The 26,709-nt window shown below is 40.0% G+C and overlaps 1 protein-coding gene across 1 annotated transcript in view; it reads left to right on the top strand.

Moving 5' to 3' along the window:
- Window positions 1-26,709, top strand: part of DNAH9 (dynein axonemal heavy chain 9) — a 450,622-nt gene that overhangs the window by 81,269 nt on the left and 342,644 nt on the right. Inside the window, exons 15-18 of the mRNA XM_012555448.1 lie at window positions 2,757-2,953; window positions 3,048-3,472; window positions 22,019-22,241; window positions 22,846-23,012. Of these exons, the coding sequence (XP_012410902.1) occupies window positions 2,757-2,953; window positions 3,048-3,472; window positions 22,019-22,241; window positions 22,846-23,012 (1,012 nt within the window). The remainder of the gene's footprint in view (window positions 1-2,756; window positions 2,954-3,047; window positions 3,473-22,018; window positions 22,242-22,845; window positions 23,013-26,709) is intronic.

The following is a 26,709-nucleotide window of genomic DNA, read 5'->3' as shown; positions in this document are numbered from 1 at the left end:
TGCCGTAGCCCAGCTGGCCGGCTTTATCTTCCATCCTCCCCTTACCTTCCCTGCCTCTGGTCTTCAGTCAAACCACAGCTGACACTGATCTCTCTGTCATCTCTTGGAGTCCAAACCCTGCTTAGGTTAAATGCTACCCACTCAACCCGCAATGCTGTTCCCCCTCTTTACTCCTAAAGTGACTTACACCATAGTTTTGGAACCAGGACTGTCTGCTTTGTATGGTAATTACATTGGTGTTGCACCTAATGTAGGGATTAGGTTCTCAGGTCAGCACATAGGGCAAAAATTTCTCAAGAGAGTGAAACTATTCTTGAAAATCCTTGAAGTCCTGTAAACTATATGCAACCCTATCTATGAATTTGTAAACATATATATATAGTAATGCAGCATATATCACGGGTACATACACAAACCGTAATTTTACAGTTTTGTTGTTTTTACAGTTCTATGATAATAGTGTAATTACTGTGTTATTGGCAAATTTGCATTCCCTTAGGCTAAATAGGTGCTTCAGTGGCAGAATTCTTGCCTTCTATGCAGACCAGGGTTCAATTCCTGGCCCGTGCATCTCAAGCACCCATCTATCTGTCAGTGGAGGCTTGCGTTTTGCTAAGATGCTGAACAGGTTTTAGTGGAGGTTCCAGATTAAGATGGACTAAGAAGAAAGGTCTGACAACCTGTTTCTGAAAATCAGCCAATGAAAACCCTATGGATCAAAACGGTCTGAGCAGCAACTAATCGTGGGGCTGGCCTAGGACCGGGCAGCATGTTGTTCTTTTGTGCATGGGGTCACCGTGAGTTGGGGGCTGACTCTATGGCAGCTAACAACAACAAATTAAATATAGTTTTCATGAGACTCTGCTGAGTCCAATAATACAAATCTATCCTCCTACAGTTTTTTAATTTGGGGAAAAAGGCTAAGGTTTGGTAATAAAAACTCCATCAGTAATGTGGCTTAAAGGACAAAGAAGTGTACCCCCCAAGTAAGAGTCCAAGGTGAATATTCCAGGTTGGTGGGCAGTTTCCTTCCATTCAGTGCCTCCACGTTTCTGCAGTCGAGCTGGGTCAGTGGTACATCCAGGCTGTCGTCTGTGGGAGAGAAAAGAGAGAGTGTAGAGGAGGCTCACCTGCTGTCTCAGGAGCCCAGCCCAGAGTGGCAGGGGCCATTCTTACCACATTCCTCCCGTGAGGGAATCGCATTTTCACACCTAACTGCAAGCAAAACCAGAAACCAGCTGTCGTGGAGTCGACTCCAACTCATGGTGACCCCACGTGTGTCAGAGTAGAGCTATGCCCCGTAGGGTCTTCAGTGGCTGATTTTTCGGAGATAGATCGCCAGACTTTTCCTTCCAAGGTGACTCAGGGTAGACTCGAACTTCAAACCTTTTGATAACAGCCAAGGTGTTAACTGTTGGCACAACTCCTTAACTGCAAGTAGGGCTGGGAAATTCAGTCATATGTCCACTTATAACTGCATTTCTAGGGAAGAAGTGGTGATGGATTGCGTTGAAGTCTTTGCCACCTGCAATATCCAGCACATAATAGTCTCCTAAATATTTCTACAATCAAATAAAAGGATACATGGAAATACGTGGTTATTGGTAAAAGTTTAAGCATTTATCTTGTACTTGAAACATCTTATTCCATGTATTTTGATTTATATTTGACAAAGCAAGTAGGTCTAGCAAGTGATCAGAGATTCGTCAATTATTTATATTGCTTTTAAAATTTTAATCACTACTGTACTACAAAATTAAAATAAATTCTGTTTTTATAGAAAAAGAGCAGAACTGGCAGGACTGTAGCTTCTATTTGTTTTTCACGCCTAAGCAACCATTGAGGAACCCTGGTGGCACAGTGGTTAAGCACTCAGCTGCTAACCGAAAGGTTGGTGGTTCGAACCCACCTGTTGCTCTGCGGAAGAAAGATGTGACAGTCTGCTTCCATAGAAGATTACAGTCTTGGAAACCTTATGAGGCAGTTCTACTCTTTCCTACAGGGTCACTTTGAGTTGGAATCGACTTGACAGCAAATTTTTTTTTTTTTTTAAGCAGCTATTGACAAGCATATAGGAAACCTGGTGGCGCAGTGGTTAAAGTGCTTGGCTGCTAACCTAAAGGTCTGCAGTTCAAACCCACCAGCCACTCCATGTGAGAAAGATGTGGCAGTCTGCTTCTATACCAATTTACAGCCTTGGAAACCCTATGGGGCAGTTCTACTCTGTCCTATAGGATCACTGTGAGTAACAATGGACTCTTCAGTGGTGGGTTTGTTTTTTGTTTTTTGTTTTATTAACAAGCATACCCCCATTCACCTAGTGGCTGCCGGTGGAATTGCATGGTTTGTGTCTAGGAAGCAATCAGCTGGTTCTAAGAAACTGGCTTTCAGAATCAGCCTTTTCTCAACCAGAGGCTATTCTGCCCCCAGGTGGCATTTGGGAAGGTGGAAGGGGGCTGGTGTGGGTTTCTCAGTCTCTGGGACATACTCCCTGAGGACAGGGAGAATAAATCTGCAGTGCCAGGAAAGCCCAGCACCAAACTTGGCCTACCCCAAATGTTTATGGTTCCTTATTGAGAAACACTGCAAGACAGTCACCTTCACCTTTTCTGGGGTGTTAGAAAATTGCACATTTCCATTTTCCTGCACCCAAGGAAAGAAATGCTTTGGGTGCTTTTAAAACCATATTGCACTTTGCTTCTTTTATCTTTTTACTGTTCTTCTTTTTCTCATTTGTTTTTTAACTTGTTTTTCAGAAAGTAAGGCTGGAATCACCCCAATATTTGAAGCACAACTGAGCTTAGCTATCCCAGAATTAGTTTTCTGCCCCTCCCTGGAGTCTGGAGTGAAAGGAGGCCTTTATGACATTGTTGAAGGTCTTGTCATGAGCATTTTTGGGATATCATCTCTGGTGCCACGGCTCGCCCCACAAAACCACCCCCCTCACTATCAGGTATAGAGCCTACAGCCATCCTGCCCGCCTGGGGAATCTGGAACCTCATGGCAGGCTCAGGTGTAACCCTGCCTGTTGTTCTCTTGGCCGCCAGGTTGATATGGAGGGCAGGGCTGAGCTAGCAAGCATGAGGAGTGTGCTCCTTGAGAGGGTCCAGAACATGATGGCCCTCTGCCGCGCCTACCGGAACACCTTCAGCCAATACTCCTACCTCTACGTGGAGGACCGGAAGGAGATCCTGGGTCAGTTTCTGTTGTATGGGCATGTCCTCACACCTGACAAGATTGAAGCCCACGCAGAAGATGGCATCCCAGAGAACCCTCCCCTCCTCCATCAGTTCAAAGTCCAGATTGACTCCTATGAAAAGCTCTATGAAGAGGTGTGCAGGCTGGAGCCCATCAGGGTGTTTGACTGCTGGATGAAGATTGATGTGCGGCCCTTTAAAGCATCGCTGCTGAATATTGTTAAGAGGTGGAGCCTCATGTTTAAACAGCACCTGGCTGACTATGTCACTAACAGGTAAGGCAATTGTTATAGCTCCCTAAGTCCATCCCAGCCTGCCGCCAGTACCATGCTTTCAGTCTTCTTCATATTTCTTCCATGAGTTAGTTGGTTAAATTAAAACAGCTGGTTAGTTTCTAGGCTTTTCGACATCACCAGTAACTCTCTCCTGCCCTTTCCTTTGTTCTCCAAATGAGGCCTCTTTATGTTTCATTGTCCACTTAGTGCCCAGGGTGGGAAAGGCACTCAGTATGTGGTAAATAATGTTAGCTACAATACCAGCAGATCCATCCGCGCTTCACGACCCTCACTGTGAAATCTCTTTCAGCCTTGGAAGCAGAGGGGGTCTAAGGGGGTCTCTTAGATTTTATTTCTACCACTTACTCCTTGTCTCAGATTATCCAGCTGCACAGTGTAGAAGCCACTAAATCCCCACCCTCCTGAGCACCCATCAATGCCATTCTAGCCATGTGACAGGCTGGATCTGAAATTCTGTCTATCCTGGGGTAGACCTAGACTATTCAGCCCAGCACTAGGCTCTTTAGTCCAGAGGATCATCAGCAATAATCAAGGTGCTTAGCAATCCCCCAGTCACTTCCCAGCAGGTCAGCCACCATCAGAATCTGTGCTCACGGGCTAGCCCCGAATCTTTGGGGAAGTCATTGTCCCTCCATTCATTTATGACCTTTTGATGTGCCTGCTGATGCTGCAGCGTGGCCTCCCTGAGGTGCCCCCCAGCCCCCAGACTTGGGTGCTGGCCTTCTTTAGTGCTGCAGCCGCACAGCTCAGGTCAGGTGCACCTTCTGCTGTGAACCAGCATGGGAATGGCTAAACCGAGGGTTTATCTCTCTACACATAAACTCCAAGAGACTTTGCAAAGGTGAATGTCTTAGTTATCTAGTGCTGCTATAACAGAAATACCACAAGTGGATGGCTTTAACAAAGAGAAACTTATTTTCTCACAGTCTAGTATGCTAGAAGTCCAAATTTAGGGTGTCAGCTTCAGGGAAAGGCTTTCTCTCTCCGTTGGCTCTGGAGGAAGGTCCTTTCCATCAATCTTCCCCTGGACTAGGAGCTTCTCAGCACAGGGACCCCAGGTCCAAAGGACACGCTCTTCTCCCGGCACTGCTTTCTTGATGGTATGAGGTCCCCTGTCTATCTGCTTGCTTCTCTCTTTTATATCCCAAAAGAAACTGGCTTAAGACACAATCCAATCTTGTAGATTGAGTCCTGCCTCATTAACATAACTGCCACCTATCCCCCCTCAGTAACATCATAGAGGTAGGATTTACAACACATAGGAAAATCATATCAGATGACAAATGGTGGACAATCACACAATACAGGAATCATGGCCTAGGCAAATTGATGCACATATTTTTTGGGGACACAATTCAGTCCATGACAGCGAGGCTCCACTACTCTAGAAAACCCCATGAAAGCATTGTAGAGATACTCTAAATTGGTCTGCTCAGGTGTTCTCTAAGAAGAAGCCAGATTTTCGCATTCGTGAAGCCTTTTACTCACTGAGTAAACTGAGGGCAAGAGTGAAGTGTGGCGGGAGGTGGGAGTGACAGTGATGTTTGGAATGGAGCACAGTTGAGGGGACAGTTGCTCTGTGGACCCCTCCATTGGTAGCTCTGGTAATCCAAGAGCATGGGGGTATAGTGGCAGCAGCTGTCGTGGACGTAACCAGGTCAAGCTTAGAAGATCTAATGGTGTAATGCATTGAACGGGTAGTAGAGCAGCTAGTACACCTGAGTTCTTGCCCTTGAAGCCCTATTTAATTATGTCTAAAAGAAGACGATGCTACTAGATTCCTCTGAGGTGCCTTCTAGCTTTAACAGTCAGTGATTTCATAGACGTGGCTCTTTTGTTACACTTTGGGAGACAGTTTTATTGAGAATTAGAGAAAACAGAAATAATAAGAATAGTGTTGCTATTGTTAGTTACCACACAGTCACCTCCGACTCGTGGCGACTTTATGACTTTATGTAGAAGAGAACAAAACATTGCCTGATCATGCTTCATCCTCAGGATCCTTGATATCTTTTAGTCCATTGTTGAGGCTGCTGTGTCAGTTCATCTCATGAGGGTTTCCCTTGTTTTCCATGACCTTTTACTTTACCAAATGTGATGTCCCTTTGTAGAGATTGGTCTTCCCTGATGATTTGTTCAAAGTAGCAAGATGAAGTCTTGCCATCCTCGCTTCTAAGGAGCATTCTGGTTTTATTTCTTCTGAGACTGATTTGTTTGTTCTTCTGGTAATCTATGGCATATTCAGTATCCTTCACCGACACCACAATTCAAGTGCGTCGATTCTTCTTCAGGCTTCCTTTTTCATTGTCCAGCTTTCACATGTATATGAGGCTATCAAAAAAGAACATAGCTTGGGTCAGGTGCACCTTAGTCATCAAAGTGACATCTTAGCTTTTTAGAACTTAAAAGAAGTCTTTTGCAGCAGATTTACCCAGTGCAATATATTGTTTGATTTTTCTTTCGTTTCTTTTTTTTTTGAAGATCTATTAGACATTTTAGTGGCATTAAAGAATTATTGCTAAATGTTTAAGTGTGGTAAGTGTTGGGATTAGGAGTCCTTATCTTGAAGGGATATATCTTTAATTATTACAGAACCAATTAAAGGATGCTGAGATCTGTTTAGGAGCCCTGCTGTCACAGTGGTCAAGCGCTTGGCTGCTAACCAAAATGGTTGACAGCTCAAACCCAGCAGTCCTTCTGCAGAAGAAAAATGAGGCAGTCAGCTTCCATAAAGATTTACAGCCTTGGGAATCCTATGGGGGCAGTTCCCTCTGCCTCACAGGGTTGCTATGAATTGGAATCGAGTGGACGTCCATGGGTTTGGTGCTTTGGTTTTGAGATCTGTTTGAAATTAACACAGAAAGGATTAAGATGGATCACGGGTTGCTGGTGGTCAGGACTGCATACCATTCATTAATTGTACTATCCTGTGGACTGTTGGGTATGTTCAAAGTTGTTCCTAATTCAATAGCAAAAAAAGGGATTTGGCAAGGTCTGATTCTGCCTCTCTTCCTGTCTCACCCTAAATCTCCTCCTGGGCTGGCCTCAAAATTTGGAGAGCATTCATGACCGAGTCATGCCTGTTCCCTGCAAAAAAAAGGCCAGATGAGGGGAAACGCTTTAATGGGAGTCCCGCGGGGGGTGTCGCGCTCCTCAAAGACTCAGCAACTTGTTACCCTTGTGCATGCCGCAAAGGATGACCTGGAGGCCAGCCGGCGTGTTTCGGAGCCACACCCAGCCGTGCTGTGTTTGCACTTGATGTTGCTCATCTTATACTACCTCCGCACGCTTTGCCTAGGGACCTGGGGCTGGAGCTGCCTGCCCCTGGCAGCGCCACCCACCTCCTGGCTGGGCTCCACAGGCACCCCAAAGACCCAGCCAAGGAAGCCACGTCCAGCCCTAAGTCATGCTGTCTTTATCTGATTTCTTGACTGCTGCTTCCATGGACATTCATTGTTGATCCAAGTGAATAAAATCATTGACAGCTTCAGTTTCTTCTCCATTTATCAGGATGTTGTTCACCTGTCCATTTGTGAGGATTTCCATTTTCTTTACTGCTCAGGCATAGCTTCTGGCATCATAGCATCATTGTAGCATGTGAGCCACCACAATACGAAAAACTACAATGTACCCTGTAATTATGTGAGTTCTACCTTCCCTTAATAGATCAGGATTAATCTCATTTTGTCACACATCTTGTATACTTCATTTATTGCCAGAGGTCCAATCCTCTTTTATCTTCTAAACTCTCATCCAATGCAGCTCTTTCCATCCTATAATCTGACTCAAACAGTTAACACACTCAGCTGCTAACAGAGGTTACAGGTTTGAGTCCACCCAGAGGCACCTTGGAAGAAAGGACTGGCAATCTACTTCCAAAAAAATCATCCTTTGAAAACTCTATGTGCACAGTTGTACTCTGACACACATGGGGTCACCATGAGTGGGAGCAGACTCAACAGCAACTGGAGTGGTAAATCTGACTCCACCCCGCCTCCACCCTCTTGAAGCTTTGTGGGCACCCTTCCATGGGAACCTCAGTATCCTTCAGCAGCAAATGCCCAGCATTACCTACATCTCCTCTCATCCTCTTTTGCTCTAAATAAAACCTGGTTCTCCCCTAGGACAGTGCTTCCCCTGCAGCCTTCCCAAGAGGAGACTGACTTTTCTCCTGTATCCCTCAGACCACGGGGCCTGGAGGTCGGTAAGGGGTCCATACTCTTCATCGCTGCTTCCAGGTCATTTCACCTTCATCCTTCTGCAAAATCCCCAGCTCCTTGGAAGCAAATTCTATCAGACTCTACCAACTGCTGCTTGTCCTTGCTCTAGCCAGCTATCAAACTGTTCACCCTCCTCCCCATCATTACAGATTTTGTCATCTGCCTCACAGTCTTCCTCTCCCACCCTTCTCCTGGTCCTCATCATCAGTGATGCCAGCACCCACACAGAGTATCCACTACACCCTGGCTTCTTAGGCTCTTGACCTCCTCGTTCCAGTGTTCTCTTCCTCTGCCATACCTCTGCTGCCTCCATCCACGCTGTGCTCTAGGTGGGGCAGAGGAAAAGATGTGGCAGTAATTGCTCGCCCTTCAGAATCTCAGATTTAAACATTCCATTTTCTGGCCACCACCTGGTGTCTACTTGGCAGCCCTGTTTGCAGGATTCTTCAGGCCCATTGGGATTTCCAATTCATTGCTTCCACCGCTGTCTCAGTGTCTGTCACCCTTGCTCCTCATTCCCGCTCCTTCCCACCCTGTAAGACCCTGACTCTGTTTAAACTGAGTGCTCCACACCTGTACCTGAGCAATTCGTCTTTGATGAAGGCAAAACAGAGCATTCTTCTGACCAGTTCACGTTAGATTTATGACTATAAAGTTCAGGTAGGCCCTTGGTGCTGCCTGTAGCTTCTCCAGATTTTTCTAGACACTTTCCATCTCTCCCTGACTCCTATTTCCTCTCTTACCTCGAACCTTAAAAACCCTCTCTGCCCTTATGACCTCGCTTCTTATTTCGTTGAGAATTAGAAGCAGTCACAAGAGAACCGATTCACCTTTTAACCCACCGGCCTACCACCCTGCAGCATTTGAAGCCATATGCTCAGCTAACCTCGCCTCTGACCCTGGGGGAGCTCTCCCTGCTTTTTCAGCCTTTTTTCTCTCACCAACTCAGGGACTTACCTCCTTAAACATTCCCGGACTCCAACATTATCCATTTTTTTCATACATCATCAACAGCAGGCTAACATGTTGTAATTTCTGCCATCTTAAAACAGAGAAAAGAGCATGCGCCCACAAGTCCTTCCATCTACACCATTTTTGTACTCTCCTTTATCGCAAAATTCCTCAAAGGATGTGTCTAGACGTGTGTTCTTCACTTCTTCAGCTTCCGCTCTCTCTACAAAAAAAAATATGAAATATGAAAAGTATACAATTTAGAGAATAATACTAAACCAAATACTTACGTTTGCACTACCCAGCTTCAAAAACGTTATCTGTATTTTAAAATTCCCTTACACCCTTGCCCCTGATAAAATCCTCTCTCTTCTGCCAGACATAACCCCTAAAGTAATCCTTCTCACGCTTTTCTTTATGCATGTGAGTGTGTGTGTGTGTGTGTGTGTGTGTGTGTGTATGTGTGTATCCCTGCATGGCTCAAACGGTTTGCTCTTGGATACTAAGCAAAAGGTTGGCAGTTTGAATCCACCCAGTGACACCATCGAAGAAAAGCCTGCATATCTGCTTCTATGCGATTACAGTCAAGAAAACTCCATGGAGTGCAGTCCTACTCTGGAGCACGTGGGGTCGCCATGAGTCGGAATTGACTTGACAGCAATGGGTTTCTATATACATGGCTTTATATATGGTGGCACAGTGATTAAGAGCTGCTAACCAAAAGGTCGGCAGTTTGAATCCACCAGGTGCTCCTTGGAAACCCTCTGGGGCAGTTCTACTCTGTCCTGTAGGGTGTCTGTGAGTCAGAATTGGTTTGGTTTTTTGATTATATATATATATCTTTGCATTTTAAAACTTTATAAAAATGAAACAATACTGCATACTGTATATTCTTATGTATTTTGTTTCTTTCATTCAGCATTGACATTCCATTCCACATTGGGAGTATAGCAGTAGTTGGTTTATTTTTCCTGCTGTGGAATATTCTATTATATGAATATACCTCAATTTATGTATCCATTCTGTGGTTGATGACCCTTTGGGTTGTTTCTGATGGCTTGGCTAATATTAACAATGCTGTTACTAGCACTCTTGTACATTATCATGGTGTACATGGACAAGCATTCCTCTAGGGTATAGACCAGGAGTGGAATTGCTGGGTCAAAGAGTATGCCTACTGTTACGGACTGAATTGTGTGCCATTCACATGATGCCAAGCCACATGAAGATTGCAGAGGAAGAAGCTGAAAAGAGACAGGGACCTTCTTCCTCCAGAGACTGCAGAGAGAGAAAACCTTCCCCTACAGCCGGCACCCTGAATTTGGACTTCTAATCTCCTAGCTGTGAGAAAATAAATTTCTCTTTGTTAAAGCCACCCACTTGTGGTATTTCTGTTATAGCAGCACTTGATGACCAAGACACCTATAATGCCGAACTGTCTCCAAGGTAGTGACAGGCACGTGCGAAGTTCCTTAGCCCCACACCCTCTGGCCATTCCAGTGAGAGTTTAGTGGAGTCTCATTGTGGCGAAGGTTTTGTTTTGCTGCGATTACTAATGCTCATCTTTTCACGTTTTGGTGAGTCATCGGGATTCCTCTTCTGTGGAATGTCTGTTCATATCTATTATCCATTTTTCTACTGAGCTGTTCAATTTTTTCCTTTTTGATTTTTTAGTAGTTACTTATTCTATATTTAATTTTTTACCATTGTATGAAACGCAAATATAACCACTCATTTTGTGGCCTGTATTTTCACTCCATTTATGGTGAATTTTTTTAAACATTCCAAGGATTTTTATTCTTGAGAATATTTTATTCTTTTAAAAATCACTTTATTTATGTATATATATTTATGCCATAAAATTCACTAATTTTTTGTGTACAGTTCCATGATTTTTAGTAATTTTACAGAGCTGTGCCACCATTGCCACAATTCAATTTTAAAACATTTCATTTATGGTGTATTTTGATGAGCAGTTCTTAATTTTAATGCAGCCAAATGTGTCAGTCTTCTCTGTTACATTGTGCTTCTTTTTGTCTTGTTAAATAAATCCTTTCTTCTCCTGCGATCCTAATGATACTCTCCTGTCTGCTCTTCTAAAAATTCTAGAGTTTCATCTTTCACATTTAAGTAGTACCTTATCTGTTGCTGCACTAATATGACAAAGTCCTAATTACCATAGCTTTGTAATAACTCTTAATATCTGGCAGGGCGAGTCTCTACTTTGTTCCTTTTCATTAAGAATGCCTCAGTAGATGAGATGAGAAGGCAGAGAGGGTTAGGAGCTGGTTGAATGGACACGGGAAATCAGGGGTGGAAAGGAGGAGTGTGCTGTCACAGTATAGGGAAAGCAATTAGGGTCACATAATAATGTATGTATAAATTTTTGTGTGAGAGACTAACTTGAAATGTAAACTTTCACTTAAACTACAACAATAAAAAAAAGAATGCCTCAATAATTCTCAGCCCCTTTTTCATATAAATTTAAAAAAATTTAAAAAATGTATACATTTCAAAAATTGCCATTTTAAGCGTACAATTTAGTTATATTAATTACATTTACAATATTGTGAAGCCATCACCACTATTTCCAAAGTTTTTCATCAGCCCAAACAGAAATGCAGTACCTCTTAAGCAATAACTCCTAGTCCCCTCCTTCCCAAGCCCCTGATAACCACAGATAAACTTTGGTTTGTATGCATTTGCCTGTCCTAGGTGTTTCGTAGAAGTGGGATCATATAGTATTTGTCCTTTTGTGCCCGACTTAATTCACTTAACGTAATGTTTTCAAGGTTCATCCATGTCAAGCATCTATCAGAACTTCATTTCTCTTTGTGGCTGAGTAATAGGCCATTGTATGGATATATCAAAATTTGTTTGTCCATTCATCTGTTGATGGACATTTAGGTTGTTTCCATCTTTTGGCTATTGTGAATAGTGCTGCAGTGGACATTGGTGTATAAATATCTGTTTGAGTCCTTGTTTTCAAGTCTTTTGGGTATATACCCAGGAGTGGAACTGCTGGGTCATATGGTAATTCTGTGCTTAACTTTTTGAGGAACTGCTTAACTATTTCTTCAGTGGCTGCACCGTTTTATATTCCCATCAGCAGTGCACAAGGGTTCCAGTTTCTCCACATCCTTGCCAACACATATTTTCTTTTTTTTTTTTTTAATAACTGTGGTTTTGATTTACATCCCCCTAATGACATGGGGTCACTGTGAGCCAGAATCGACTCAACGGCACACAGCAACCAATGATGAATGATATTGAACATCTTTTTGTGTGCTTATTGGCCATTTGAATATCTTCTTTGGAGAAATGTCTATTCAAATCCTTTGCCCATGTTTTAATTGGGGTGTTTGTCTTTTTGTTGTTGAGTTGTAGAATATATAAATTTCAAAGTCAGTTTGCAAAAGAAAAAAATATGTTGGGATTTGCTTATATTTGCAGTGACTGTAGATCAGTTTGGGGAGAACTGATATGTTTATGGTTTTGAGTATTCTTGTCCACGAACATGTTATCTCTCCATTTATTTATGTCTTCTTTAATATCTTCTAATGAAATTTTGTATCATTACCCTTAAAATAATCTGCATGTCTTCAGTACTTTATACTTTTGTTCCTAATATAAATGATATTTTAAAATCATATTTTCTTCGAAAATGGCATTGATTTTTGTATATTGATTTTTTGGAAACCCTGGGGTGATGTAGTGGTTAAGGGCTCCGCTGCTAACCAAAAGGTCTGCAGTTGGAATCCACCAGGTGTTTCTTGGAAACTCTGTGAGGCCATTCTACTCTGTCTGATAGTGTCGCTATGAGTTGGAATCGTCTCAGTGGCAATGGGTTATATCGATTTTGTATCCACAACCTTGCTGTATTAACTTATTAATTCTAATAATTTATCTGTATGCTCTTTTGGATTTTCTACGTACATAGTCATCAGGTACAAATTATGATAATTTTATTTCTTCTCAACTCTTATGCATTTTATTTCTGTTTCTTCTCTTACCACATTGGCTGGGACTTGTAGTATAACGTTGAATAGAAGTGGTGATGACAGGCATCTTTGTCTTGTTCCTAATCTTAAAGAGGATGCTTTCAGCATCTCACTATTAAGTATAATATTTACTGTGAGTTTTTTAAAAAAATACTCTTTATCTGATTAAAGCAGTTCCCTTCAATTCCTAATTTGCTAAGAGGATTTAACATAAATAGGTTATAATTTTGTCAAGTGTCTTTTCTGCCCCTATTAAAATAATTATATGTTTTAATCTCAGAATGTTAAAGTGGTGAATATATTATTTGATTTCTAATATTAAGCCAACTTAGCATTACTGGTAAACCCAACATGAGGTATTCTCTTTGCCAATATATACATTGTTTGATTCTGTAAATATGTTGTTTAACGTTGCTGCATCTATGTTTATAATTGAGACTGGTCTACAATTTTCCATTCTTAAAATGTTTTGTCTGATTTTGCATTTGTGGTTTTGCTAGCTTCATATGTTAAGTCAGGAAGGAATCCTTGTGTATTCTCTGGAAGAGCTGGTGTGAGATTGGAATTCTCTGATCCTTGGAAGTTTGATTAGAATCTCCTATTGAACCATCTGTGTCTGTTGTTTTCTTTGTGGGAAAATTTTCACCTACAATTTTTTTAATGGTTATAGGGATATTATGGTTTCCAGTTCCTCAGTTCCTTACTAAAATAACTTTTAGTAAAATAGTAAGTCTTATTTTAATAGGAATTTAACCATTTAATGTAATCTTCAAATTATTGTCATAAAATTTATAATATATATGTTTACCTATTTAATCTATGCTGAGTCAGTGGTTGTGCTGCCCTTTTCATTCCTGTTAATTTTTGTGTTCTGACTTGATTAATCTTGCCAGAAATTTGCAAAGAACAATCTTGTGAATTAATTGATCCTCTTTAATATAGTTTGATTTCCATTTCAATGCTTTATTCTTTTATGAAGGAGCCCTGGTAGTACAATGATTAAAGCACTCGGCTGCTAACCAAAATGTTGGCGGATCAATCCCACTGTCGCTTCCCTGGAGAAAAAAACTTGGCGATCTGCTCTCCTGAAGATGTCAGCCTAGGATACCCTATGGAGCAGTTCTACTCTGTCTATAGGGTCGCTGTGAGTCGGAATTGACTCCAGAGCAAACAACAACGTTTTTTATGTTTACTGTTTCTCTTTCTTTGAATTTATTTGCTGTTCTTTTGCTAATTTAAGATGCATTCTTTGCTTATTAATTTTTGAGCTCTGTCTTTTGAATGTTAAGATTTAAAGTTATAAATAATTTTACCTGTGTCCCACTAGTTTTAATATGTAGTATTTTCATTATAATCTAGTTCTAAATATTTTAAAACCCCATTAGATTTGTTTGAATTTTTCGTTAATTTCAAAAATGGGATTTTTCTAGTTACATTTGTGTTATTAATTTCTGACTTAATTGCACTGTGGTTAGAGAATGTGACCTGTGTAATAACAAGCTTCTAAATTTGCCAAGGGTGCTTTATACACTACAATATACCATATTGTAGTGTATAAAGCTTTTTTAATAAATATCCTGTGCCCATTTGAGGAAACCCTGGTGGTGTAGTGGTTAAGAGCTACGGTTGCTAACCAAAAGGTTGACAGTTCGAATTCACCAGGTGCTCCTTGGAAACCATATGGGGCAGTTCTACTCTGTCCTGTAGGGTTGCTATGAGTCGGAATTGATTTGACGGCAGCAGGTTTTTTTTTGTTGTTGTTGTTGTTGTTGTTTTTTTGGTGCACATTTGAAAAGGTTGCATATTCTATAACTGCTGGGTGTCATGTTCTGTGCATGTTTATTTGATCAAGATTGTTAATTGTGCTGTTCAAATCCACTGTATCCTCATTGTCTTTCATTTTTTGTCTGCTTAATTTATCAATTACTGAGAAAATTGGGTTAAAATCATCCACTTTAATGGTCGATTGTCAATTTCTCCTAATTCAGTCAGCTTTGGTTTAATATATTTTAAGGTTATGTTATAATGAGTATAAAGAGTCTGACTTCTTGTATCTTCCTGGCAAATTGAATGTTTTAGGCAAGCATTAATAGCCTAAAATGACTTTATTGCTAATTATATTTCTTCTAGTAGAGTGGTTTTGTCTTATATTAATATAGCTAAACCAGTTTTCTTTTATATGATATTTGCCTGGTGTATCTTTTTTTTTTTATCCTTTGGTATTCAGCCTTTCTGTGTCCTTATATTAGGAGAAGTTTTTATAATCAGCATAGGACTGCATTTTTTTATCCAGTTGAATAATATTTACCTTTTGACTGAAAAGTTTCATTCATTATTATCTATTGTACTGTATTTGGATTCACTTTGACCATGTTATTGTGTATTTTCTTTGTGTTCTCCTTCTCCTTCCCCCTCCCCTTCTTGTCTGCTTTTGGGTTGAATATTTTTTACATCTCCTTTTATTTTTCCTTTTTCTTGTTCCATTTTTTGCTCTGCTACCTTGGATGTACTGTTCTAGTGGCTACCATAGCTATTTTAACAAGCATCCTTAACAAGAATAAATTTATCAATATTTTTACTCTTCTTATAACCAATACAAAGACCTTAGAATACATCCATCTTAATTATTCATCCATAGAATTACATTCTCTCATTCCCAGTAATTTTGATCACTCCCTCTTGTTTACTTAAACCCTACAGATTACACTTTATTTTTATTCATCCAGTGGTTATTTAATTTTATCTACATAATTTCCAATATCCTTAGTCATCATTCCTTCCTACATTATGGACTTTCTTCTTGAGGTTTATCTGTTGCAAGTTCCTTTAATATAGGGTCTGTAAGTGGAACTCTTTCATTCTTTGACTGAAATTTTTTAAATTTTGCCCTTGTTCTTGAAAAAGTGGTCTTGTTGATGAGAAAATTCTAGAACAGATTAGTTATTTTTTATGAATCTTTTGAGGTTATAATTCCACTGTATCCTGGCTTTCATTTTTGCTGTTGAGCAATCATCTATCCATCTTAATTTTTTTTTTTTTAGAAAAATGTCTTTGCTCTGGAATTAATTTTAAGATTTTTTTTCATTTTTGGTAATCTTCAGTTTCATAATTAAATATCTGTGTGAGGGCTTTTTTAATTTAATTTTATTTTTTGTGAACATATACACAGCAAAGGATACACTGATTCAAAAATTCTGCATGTACAATTCATCAACAGCATTTACATTCTTCAAGTTGTGTAACTATTCTTGCTATCCTTTTCCAAATTATTACACCCCCATTAATGTAAAGTCACCATCCCCTCAGCTTCTTATCTAACCTTTTTGAGATGCTGTTGTCAGTTTGATTCCGCATAGACAAGTCTTTGAGAGAGCACAATGCTCAAGGCAGACATACTTTACTAATTAGACTAAATTGTTGTTTGGGTCAAGTCAGACTTCCAGGAAAAATTTTGGCTTGAAGTTTAAAGTTTAAAGATTATCTCAGGACAGTAGTTAATCAGGTATTCATCTACGCTCAATGGCTGCAGATGGTCTGGATATCATTGAGAATTTGAAATTCTGTTTCGTTTTTTACCCCTTTTGATCAGAATTCTTCTACAGCATCTTAGATTAAAACGTTCAGGAATAGTAGCTGAGCACCATCCAGTTCTTCTGGTCTCATGGCACAGAAGGCAGATGTTCATGGTGGCATCATTTCCTCTTCCAGTTCGTGGCTCTCTTTCTGCCTATGTGAGGGCTTTCTTAGTCTTACTTTTCTTTCAATAATTCAAGAAAATTCTCAACCATGATCTCCTCAAATTGTGCTTCTTCTCCACTCTCTCTGATATCTCCTTCGGGAACTCTTATTAGACTTATTTGAGATCTTCTCACCATACTTTGTATCTTTCAACAACTTTTTGTATTTTTCATTCTTTTATCTCTTTGCACTGCAGTTTGAATAACTTCTCTACTTCCATCATACAACATTTGAATTCCCTCTTTCAGCTTTGTCTACTCTCTTGTTTAAACCATTTATTAAGCTTTAAATTTTAATAATGTTTTTCATTTCTAGATCTTCTACTTGGTTATTTTACAGATTTACTTGCTAAGTTTTATACTTTTTTGTTCCTTGCTCAAATTTTAAGGCTTCTCTTCTGTTTATTTACTTTTAAAGGTTTAGAAAATGTTTATTAGAGGATGATCTTAATAAAACTTTTGAGTTGTCAACTTAAAATGATTGGTTTCTTCATACCATATGCCTTAGTTATCTAGTGCTGCTATAACAGAAATAACACAAGTGGATGGCTTCAACAAATGGAATTTATTTTCTTACAGTCTGGTAGGCTAGAAGTCCGAATTCAGGGTGCCAGCTCCAGGGGAAGACTTCCTCTCTGTCAGCTCTGGAGGAAGGTCCTTGTCATCAATCTTCCCCTGGACGAGGAGCTTCTGCATACAGGAACCCCTGGTCCAAAGGACACACTCTGCTCCCAGCCCTACTTTCTTGTTGGCGTGAGGTCCCCTTCCTCTCTGCTCGCTTCTTTCTTTTATATCTCAAAAGATATTGACTCAAGATACAACCTAATCTTGTAGATTTGAGTCCTGCCTCATTAACATAATTGCCTATAATCCTGCCTCATTAACATCATAGAGGTAGGATTTACAACACATAGGAAAATCACATCAGATGACAAAATGGTAGACAATCACACAGTACTGGGAATCATGGCCTAGCTTAGTTGACACACATTTTTGGGGGACACAGTTCAATCCATAACACCATATATTAAAGGTGATGTAAAGGCCTACAAAATATTATTGCTTTTTTTCTCCTGGAATTACCCATTAGTGTAGCACAGTATGATCATTTTTGTATTGATAGACCACATATTGAAACCCTTTCTATGCCTGTCTTCACAGAGTGATGCCATCACAGGCCATATTTTTCATGTTATGTACTTTGATAAGTTCTATCTCTTCTCTGAATCCATCATGCAATACAATGGTCCACACACTATCACTGATTCTTGGCATATTTGGAGAGCCTCTTAAACTAACAGCATTCCTGACTCTGAGACAATGCTGAATTTATGTTTGAGCTTAAAGGACGAGCTGGAGGAAGAACAGTGGTGGTGACCACTGAGATTGTCAGAGCTTATCTAGGCTTCTGAAGGCTGATTTCCAAGAAAGCATTTTGTATCCACTGATATACCATGCTTAAAAGGAAGAAGTTGTTTTTCTTAGTTAGTCTTGAATTGATGTTCCAGAAACTACAGAGAAGGCACTTTCCACTGCAATGTGGGAAAGAAATAATGCAGTTAGGCACCTAAACAGGATCACTTTCGTTGAGTAAACATACTAAATATAGCTATTTTACTCCAATATCTGAAATCTTCACAGTTCTAATTTTGCTGTTTTTGCTGGCACTCACTCAGGAGTTCTGATTTCTTTCTTTGTGTATTTTATAATTTTTATTGTAAAGCCATGTTCCTTGGAATTTTATCTTTGGGGATCCTTTCAGGACTGGATTCTAGTTCCATTCCTCCAGGAAGGATTTGCATTTGTTTCTGCCAGTCATCAAGAGACTCTGCCAACCCCAGACCACTTGGACTACAACCCACAGTATTTCACCCAGTGTCAGGGTCAAGACAGGCATGTTTCCATGCTGTTCCTTCTGTGCAACATATGTATTATTTACTCATCCTTATGGTGTCCCATGGAAACCCTGGTGGCTCAGTGATTAAGAGCTATGGCTGCTAACCAAAAGGTTGGCAGTTCAAATCCACCAGGCGCTCCTTTGAAACTCTATGGGGCAGTTCTACTCGGTCCTATAGGGTTGGTATGAGTCAGAATCAACTCGACAGCAATGGGTCATGGGTTATGGTGTCCCAGTTTTACATGCAGCCTTCTACTAGACTCCTCACCTTGTGTGTGGCTTAGGCTTAGTCACCTGTCCCCCACATCCCATTAAACAGTCAAAATCGAAGGTCCAAGTCTCCAGGATTCAGTAGAAGCTATCGTGAAAGCCAGCTTTGGATCTTTTTTACTTCCCAGGGTTGTTGATTTCACTACTGTCTTAGTCATCTAGTGCTGCTATAACAGAAATACCACAAGTGAATGGCTTAAACAAAGAGAAATTTATTCTCTCACAGTCTAGTAGGTTACAAGCCCAAATTCAGGGCGTCACCTCCAGGGGAAGGCTTTCTCTGTCAGCTGTGGAGGAAGGTCCTTGTCAGTCTTGCCTTGGTCTGGGAGCATCTTAGCGCAGGAATCTCAGGTCCAAAGGACGCACTCTGCTCCCGGCACTGCTTTCTTGGTGGTATGAGGTCCCCAACTCTCTGCTTCCTTCCGTTTTATCTCTTGTAAGATAAAAGGTGGTGCAGGCCACACCCCAGGGAACCTCCCTTTACATTGGATCAGGGATGTGACCTTTGCAAGGGTGTTACAATCCCATCCTAATCCTCTTTAACATAAAATTATAATCACAAAATGGAGGACAACCACACAATGCTGGGAATCATGGCCCAGCCAAACTGATAAATACGTTTTTTGGCAGACATAATTCAATCCATGACAACTACATTTTCAGTCTCTGGAGATTCCTGAATTTCATGCTAGTGGTTAAGAGCTACAGCTGCTAACCAAAAGGTCAGCAGTTTGAATCCACCAGCCACTCCTTGGAAACCCTATGGGCCAGTTCTACTCTGTCCTGTAGGGTGGCTATGAGTCGGAATCAACTCGATGGCAAGAGGTTTGGTTTTTTCTTTTTTGGATAGTGATGCATTATAAAATGTTTTTTCCAACTGTTTGCTTAAGTATTTTGTTGTTTTATCAGAAGGGTCCGTCACGTTACCATGTACACCAAACAGCTAACAGCAGACGTCCACGTTCTCTAACTTACTCTCCACTCAGGCTTTTAGCATACCACTCCACTGAAGTCATTCTTGTCAAGATCACAAATTATTTCCATGTGATTGAATCCAATGGGCATTATCAGTCTTTATCTCACTTGTGTCTCTCAGCAGTGTTTGTTACATCTTCCTAAACCCTTTCTTCATTTGGCCTTCAGGATGCTTCACTTTCTTTGTTTCCCTTCTGTCTCCCTGGCTAAGCCTTCTGGGGCTCTGTATTAGTCTCCTAGCGCTGTCATAACAAGATGCCAGTATAAAACTGGGTGGCTTTATAAGAACAGAAATAGATTGTCTCACAGTTCTGGAGCCTGGGAGTCCATATCAGGGTGTCAGCCATGTTGATTGCTTTTGAGGCTTTGAAGGAGAATCTGTTCCACACCTGTCTCCTAGCTTCTGGTAGCTTCGGGTATTCCTTGGCTTAGAACGGCAGCATTGTGTGGCATCTTTCCTCTGTCTTCCTATCTCTGTGTATCTTTTTCTCTTTCACAAGGACGCCAGTGATATAGGATTAGAACCCATCTTACTCCATTATGACTTCATGTTAACCTAACTTAACATCTTCAAAGACCCTATTTCCAAAAAAGATCACATTCACATGTGCCAGGGGTTCAGACTTAAGCATATCTTTTTGGAGGATACAATTAAATTGATAACAGTCTCTTTGCTGGACTCATCTCTTCTAGGCCTCTAGATATTAGAATTCCTGAAGTCTCAGTCCTGGACTTTTTTTTCTGTATATATTTATTTTCCAAGAGACATCCAGCCTAAGGCTTTAAACCCATCTCTGTGTTAATAACTAACAAATGTATATTTTTAGCCCCAATATCTCTCAAGAACTCCAGACTTATATTCAGCTGCCTAATAAATATCTGCTTCCTGTGTCTAGTGTCTATGAGGCATCTAAAAACTCATGAGTTTAGAACCTAGTCCTCTCTCTGTCCCTTTCCAGACAAAAAAAAAAAAAGAAAACAGTCTTCCCCATATGTGTAAATGGTATCATCATTTACCCAGTTTCCAGGAGCCATTATTGATTTATCTCATTCCCTCAGACAAAATAACATTGAATCTGGCCACTCTTCACAGACAGAATCCAGGTCAAAGCCAGTATCTTCTGTCACCTGAATCACCGCTAACTGCCTCCATTCTTGTCTCACCTCCACTGTCACCATCACCGCTACCATCTCTGCCACCTCCAGCTACCATCTGTTCTCTTCCAGATACAGATCTTTTTGAAACTGTAGATCAGGTTATACCATCCTCCTACTCAGAATTCTCACACTTAGCATAAAATCTGGAGTTCTCACCATGGCCAGTAAGGCCTACATTGTGTGGCCCCTTGTTACTCATTACCTCTTCTTCCTCCACAGTTCCTCTTACTCCTTTGGTGGTTCTGCTAACCTAACTTTTTCCATTTTCCTCAAAAAAACTACCCTTGACCAGGCCTCAGGCCCTTTGCTCTTGCTGTTTCCTCTACCTGGAATACTCTCCCCCCATTTCTTCCTCTCACTCCTTCACATCATTTAGGTTCTGTCCAAATACCAGCTTCATAGAGAGGCCTTCACTAACCACCCCAAAGAAAAGAGGCCTATCCTAACTCTCTATTCCTTTATGCTGATTTATTTTTTTGTAGCACTCATTATTACGGGAAATGCGCTATTTATTTAGTTGATTTGTTTAGTACTTATTTTTTCCCATTAGAATATAAGCTTTGCAAGGGTAGAGTTTTTGTTTATCTTATTTATCATTCTGTCTTCAGGATCTGGAAAGCATGTTGGAGCTCATAATAGATATTCAGCAAATATTTTTTTAATTAAAGAATGAATCTCATTTAACCCTCACGATAACTAGTGAGACAGAAATTATTGTTCCAGTCTTATAGGTGAGGAAGCTGAGGCTCAGAGACCTTAAATGACTTGGCCGCGGTCACAGATCTAGTAAATGCCAAAGTCAAACCCAAGGTGGGTGACTTTAGAGACCCGGTTCTTTTCGTTTTGTTTTCATGTTTTGTTTGTAATAATTTCAGGCTTACAAAAAAGTTACAAAAATACTAGAGAGTTCCCTTATACTGTTCACCCAGCTTTCCCAAATGCTGATATCTTGCATAACTACAGTGCAATTATCAGAGTAGCAGGAAGTTAACAAAAGTATTAACTAATCTAAAGAGTTTATGCAAATTTCACCAGGTACCTCACTAAACTCTTTTCTGGTCCAAGATCCAATTCAGGACAGCACAGTGCATTTAGGTGTCAGGTTTCCTTAGTCTCCTCCTTGTCTTTCCTTGTCCTCATGACCTTGACTGTCCTGCAGAGATCCATATCTTAATATCAGAGTATAATGTGTGCAAAGTGCTTGGCACATGGTAAGTTTTCCATAATGACCACTGTTATTTTGGGGGGAAAAAATAAATCTTCCTTTTGAGGAGTGGAAGGAGGATGGCTCCTCACGTTCTGTTTGTTTTGCTTAGCTTGGCTGACCTTGAAGTGTTTATAAAAAATACTGAGAGTGGATTGCTCATGAAAGTTGAAAAAGGAGATTTCAAAGGACTGGTTGAAATCATGGGACACCTCGTGGCTCTTAAGGAACGGCAGAGCAGCACAGATGAGATGTTTGAGCCCTTGAAGCAAACTATTGAATTACTGAAGACTTACGAACAGGAATTGCCAGACACAATATATAAGCAGCTGGAGGTCAGTGCAAAGCTTATTGTTTTTATAAAAAAAATAGAGTGAAAGTTTCAGAATTTTTAGGTGAAATGAAAAACAGAGGACTTGGTGATGACCCAAGGTTCATGTTTCAGAACTATAGTGTGTAGCATATCTAGAATGTCTAATGCATTCTGGAAACTCAATAAATGCGAGAGAATGTAATGCTGAATATATATGGGAGAATTGATATGTACAAAATTGGTTTTTCCCCCCAAAATTAGGGATGATCCAGCTTTTCTAATTGAAGGGGGAATAACAGGTCTGAGGGATGTTAGATGGTCTAGGAGGAAATGTAGGGCATAAAAGAGAATGAACTCTCACTCTTAGAGTATGGAAAAAGGTGAGGGTCACTGGGTTAGCGGTTAAAGAATAGTATAGAGTCATAGGTAAGTGACAGTTGAGAGAGTGGGCAACCAGGGTGATAAATCAAGGAAGGTGGAGCTTGTAGAGAATGGGCCAATGACACCAACACATCATAGTATGACCTTATATCATAGATGAAGATACTCGGGTACTGTTCAGCTTCAGGTCTGTAGGGAAGGGAGAATACAGTGTTGGTCTGACCACATTGAGGTCTCCTTTGCAGGAGCTACCAGAGAAATGGAACAATATAAAAAAGATGGCCATCACAGTGAGGCAGCAGGTGGCCCCATTGCAGGCGAATGAAGTGACCCTCCTCCGCCAAAGGTGCGCAGCCTTTGAAGTTGAGCAGCAGCAATTCTGGGAGCAATTCCACAAAGAAGCTCCCTTCAGGTATGGACCAAAGTGGCTACTGTTGCTTCCTTTCCTTTCAACATTGCAATCATTGAGTCATTGAGGACCTTTATGTTGAGTTTGTGTATTTTAACAGATAAAGACCATGTAACAGCCTTCCTTTCCATTAAGGTCAGATGGTTGGAACATGATGCTAATGAGGGCACAGCTCTATCATGGCTTTTATGGAATGGCCAAAGGTTGTACGAACACGCTACCTTTAGAAAAAAAATCTAGAAACTTGTCATGTCTCTAGTTCAGAAAGAGATTACGTGTTGTAAAATTAACTATTAGGTTTTTATTAGACTTCTAGCACTCTAAGTGCTCTGACAGACTTCTGTTCTTTTGATTTAAAAAAAAATGGCTGATAAAATTTTAAAGTAATTTTGGAAGGCATTTTGTTAGTCTGAAAGGAGAATGTGAGGTGAAGAACTTACATCAGGGTCTCTCTCCCTGCTTAGTAATGCTCAGACACCTCCCCTACTTGCTTTTCTTTTGTTTTTAATTGATTTTCTGTTGTTGAGAATATACACAGGAGAACATACACCAATTCAACGATTTCTACATGTACAATTCTGTGACACTGATGACATTCTTCAAGTTGTGTAACCATTCTCACCCTCCTTTTCTGAATTGTTCTTCCCCCATTAACATAAACCTACTGCCCCCTAACTTTCCTAACTGATCTTTCGAGTTGCAGTTGTCAATTTGATCCCATATAAATAGTTCTTAAAAGAGCACAATACTCAAGGCAGACATTCTTTACTAGTTAAGCTAAGCTAGTGTTTGGTTTTAACAAGATTTCAGGAGATATTTTTGGTTTAAGGTTTGAAGATTATTTCAGGGCTTTAGTTTCAGGTGTTCATCTAGCCTCCATGGCTCCAGAAAGTCTGGAGTCCATGAAAATTTGAAATTCTGTTCTACATTTTTCCCCTTTTGATCAGGATTCTTCTATAGAATCTTTGATCAAAATGTTCAGTAATGGTAGTTAGGCACCATCCAGCTTTTCTGGTCTCATGGCAAAAGAGGCAGTTGTTCCTGGAGGTAATTAGCCACACATTCCATTTCTTCCTCTTATTCCTATCTTTCCTTCCTCTGTTGCTTCAGGCAAATAGAGACAAATTATTGTTCCTTGGATGGCTGCTTGTAAGCTTTTAAGACCCCAGGCACTATGCAGTGAACTAGAAGGTGGAACAGAAGCACTAAACATATTATTAGGCCAATTAATTGAGATCTCATATGAAACCATGACCCTAAACCTCCAAACCAAGGAACCATATCCCATGAGGTGTTTGGTTGTACATAAGCAGCCTTAGCAACTGCTCTTTTTTTTTTTTTTTTTTTGATGTTGTAAAAATACCTATCACAACTTTTGCCACTTCAACTTTTTACAGGTGTACAATTTATTGACAACAATTAGTCTAATCAGCTGTGCAACCCTACCGATAATCAATGTGATTTTTCCATCATAGTAAACTGAAACCAGAACTCCATAACCAATAATCCCACCTTTCACCTTCCCTCTAGCTCTTGGTAACCACTAATAAACTTTGATCTCCATACATTTGCCTATTCTTCTCTTTTTATATAAGTGAGATCACACAATATTTGTCCTTTTGTGATTGACTTTTTTTACTCAGCCTAGTGTCTTCAAGCTCCATCCATCTTGTAACATGTATCAAGACTTCATTTCTTTTCCTGGCTGAGTGGTGTCCCATTGTATGTACGTACTACATTTTGTTTATCCATTCATCCACTGATGGGCATTTAGGTTGTTTCCACCTTTTGGCTATTGCAAATAATGCTGCAGTGAACATTGGTAAATATGTCTGTTCATGTCACTGCTTTCAAGTCCCTTGGGTATATTCCTAGCAGTAGAATTGCTGTGTCATATGGTAGTTCTATTGTAGTTTCCTGAGGAACCACCACACTGTTTTCCACAGTGGCTATACCATTTTTCATTCCCACCAGCAGTGGATAAGGGTCCCAATTTCCTCATATTCTCGCAAACATTTGTTATTATTATTATTTTTTTGTCTTAGTCATCCTAGAAGGAGTGATGACTAGAGAGAGAGGACTGTGCTCCCTGGTGGACAGATTGATTATTGTACAATACTTGCCAGAGTGATGGCACCCGCTGGTGGACAGATTAACCACAGCATGTTCTCTGTTGTGTTTAGGAGACACTGAAAGTTGAAAACTGAGATCTGGAACTTTGAAATCCTAGTTAAATCAGGATGGAGAAGGAGCTATCACAGAGAGGGAGAGGAAGTGGTAAGCAAAGGCCTGAAGGCTCTACCCACCCAAAAGTTTTTTGCAGAAAGTAGTGCGGGTGAAAACACCAAATACTGGGGAGAACTGAGAAGGTTAACATGCTCGAAAATTCTAATGCCCCAACAAAAAATCACAAGACATGCAAAGATAAGAGAAATTATGGGTTATGTTTGCTTCATAAAATGAATTAGGGATTACTCTTTCTTTCTCTGTCTTTTGGAGGAGTTTAGACAGGATTGGTGTCAATGCTTTTCTGAATGTTTGGTAGAATTCCCCAGTGAAGCCATCTGGTCCAGGACTTTTTTTTGTTGGTAAATTTTTGACTATTGATTTGATATCTTCATTTGTTATGCATCTCTTGAGATTTTCTATTTCCTCTTGAGTCCATTTGGGTAGGTTGTGTGCTTCTAAGAATTTCTCCATTTCATCTAGATTGTCCAGTTTGCTGCCATACAGTTGTTCATAATATCCTTTCATAATTCTCTTCATTTCCATTGGGTCAGTTGTAATGTCCCCTCTTTCATTTCATATTTTGGTTATTTTCATCTTTTCTCTTTTTTTGTTTGTCATTCTAGCTGAAGGTTTGTCAATTTTATTGGCCTTTTCAAAGACACAATTTTTGCCTTTGTTAATTCTGTTGTTTTTCTGTTATCAGCTTCATTTATTTCTGCTGTGATCTTTGTTATTTCCTTTCTTCTTGTAGATTTAGGCTTAATTTGATCTTCTCTTTCTAGTTCCTCAAGTTGTAGAGTTAGGCTGCTTATTTGAGATCTTTCTCCTTTTTTCATATACTTTTTTATAGCATTTATTGCTACAGGTTTCCCCCTGAGTACTGCCTTCGCTGCATTCCATAAGTTTTCATATGTTGTGCTTTCATTTTCATTTGACTTTAAGAAATTTGTGATTTCTCTCTTTATTTCTTCCTTGACTTATTGGTAGTTTAATAATGTGTTATTTAATTTGCATACGTTTGTGCATTGTCTGTTACTGATTTCTAGCTTCACCCTGTTGTGGTCAGAAAACATATTTTATATGCTTTCAATCTTTTAAAATTACTGATACTTGCTTTGTGACCTAACATGTGGCCTGTTCTGGAGAATGATTCATGTGCACTGGAGTAGAATGAGTATTGTGCTGTTGTTGGGTAAAGTGTTCTATATATGTCTGTTAAGTCTAGTTGGTTTATAGTGTCATTCAGGTTCTCTGTCTCCTTGTTGATCTACTTTCCAGAAGTTCTGTCCAATATTGAAAGTGGTGTATTGAAGTCTCTATTATTGTATTATTATTGTACTGTGTATATTTCTCACTTCATATCTATCAGTGTTTGCTTTATATATTTAGGTGCTCTGATGTTGGCTGCATACATATTTATGATTGTTAAATCTTATTGATTAATTAACCCTTTCATCACTATATAATGTCC

This window comes from Trichechus manatus, unplaced genomic scaffold (genome assembly GCF_000243295.1).
Source record: "Trichechus manatus latirostris isolate Lorelei unplaced genomic scaffold, TriManLat1.0 scaffold00040, whole genome shotgun sequence".
In the NCBI taxonomy this organism is placed as follows: Eukaryota; Metazoa; Chordata; class Mammalia; order Sirenia; family Trichechidae; genus Trichechus; species Trichechus manatus.
The sequence above is the reverse complement of the archived record's forward strand: the minus strand, read 5'-3'. Positions and strand labels throughout refer to the sequence as shown.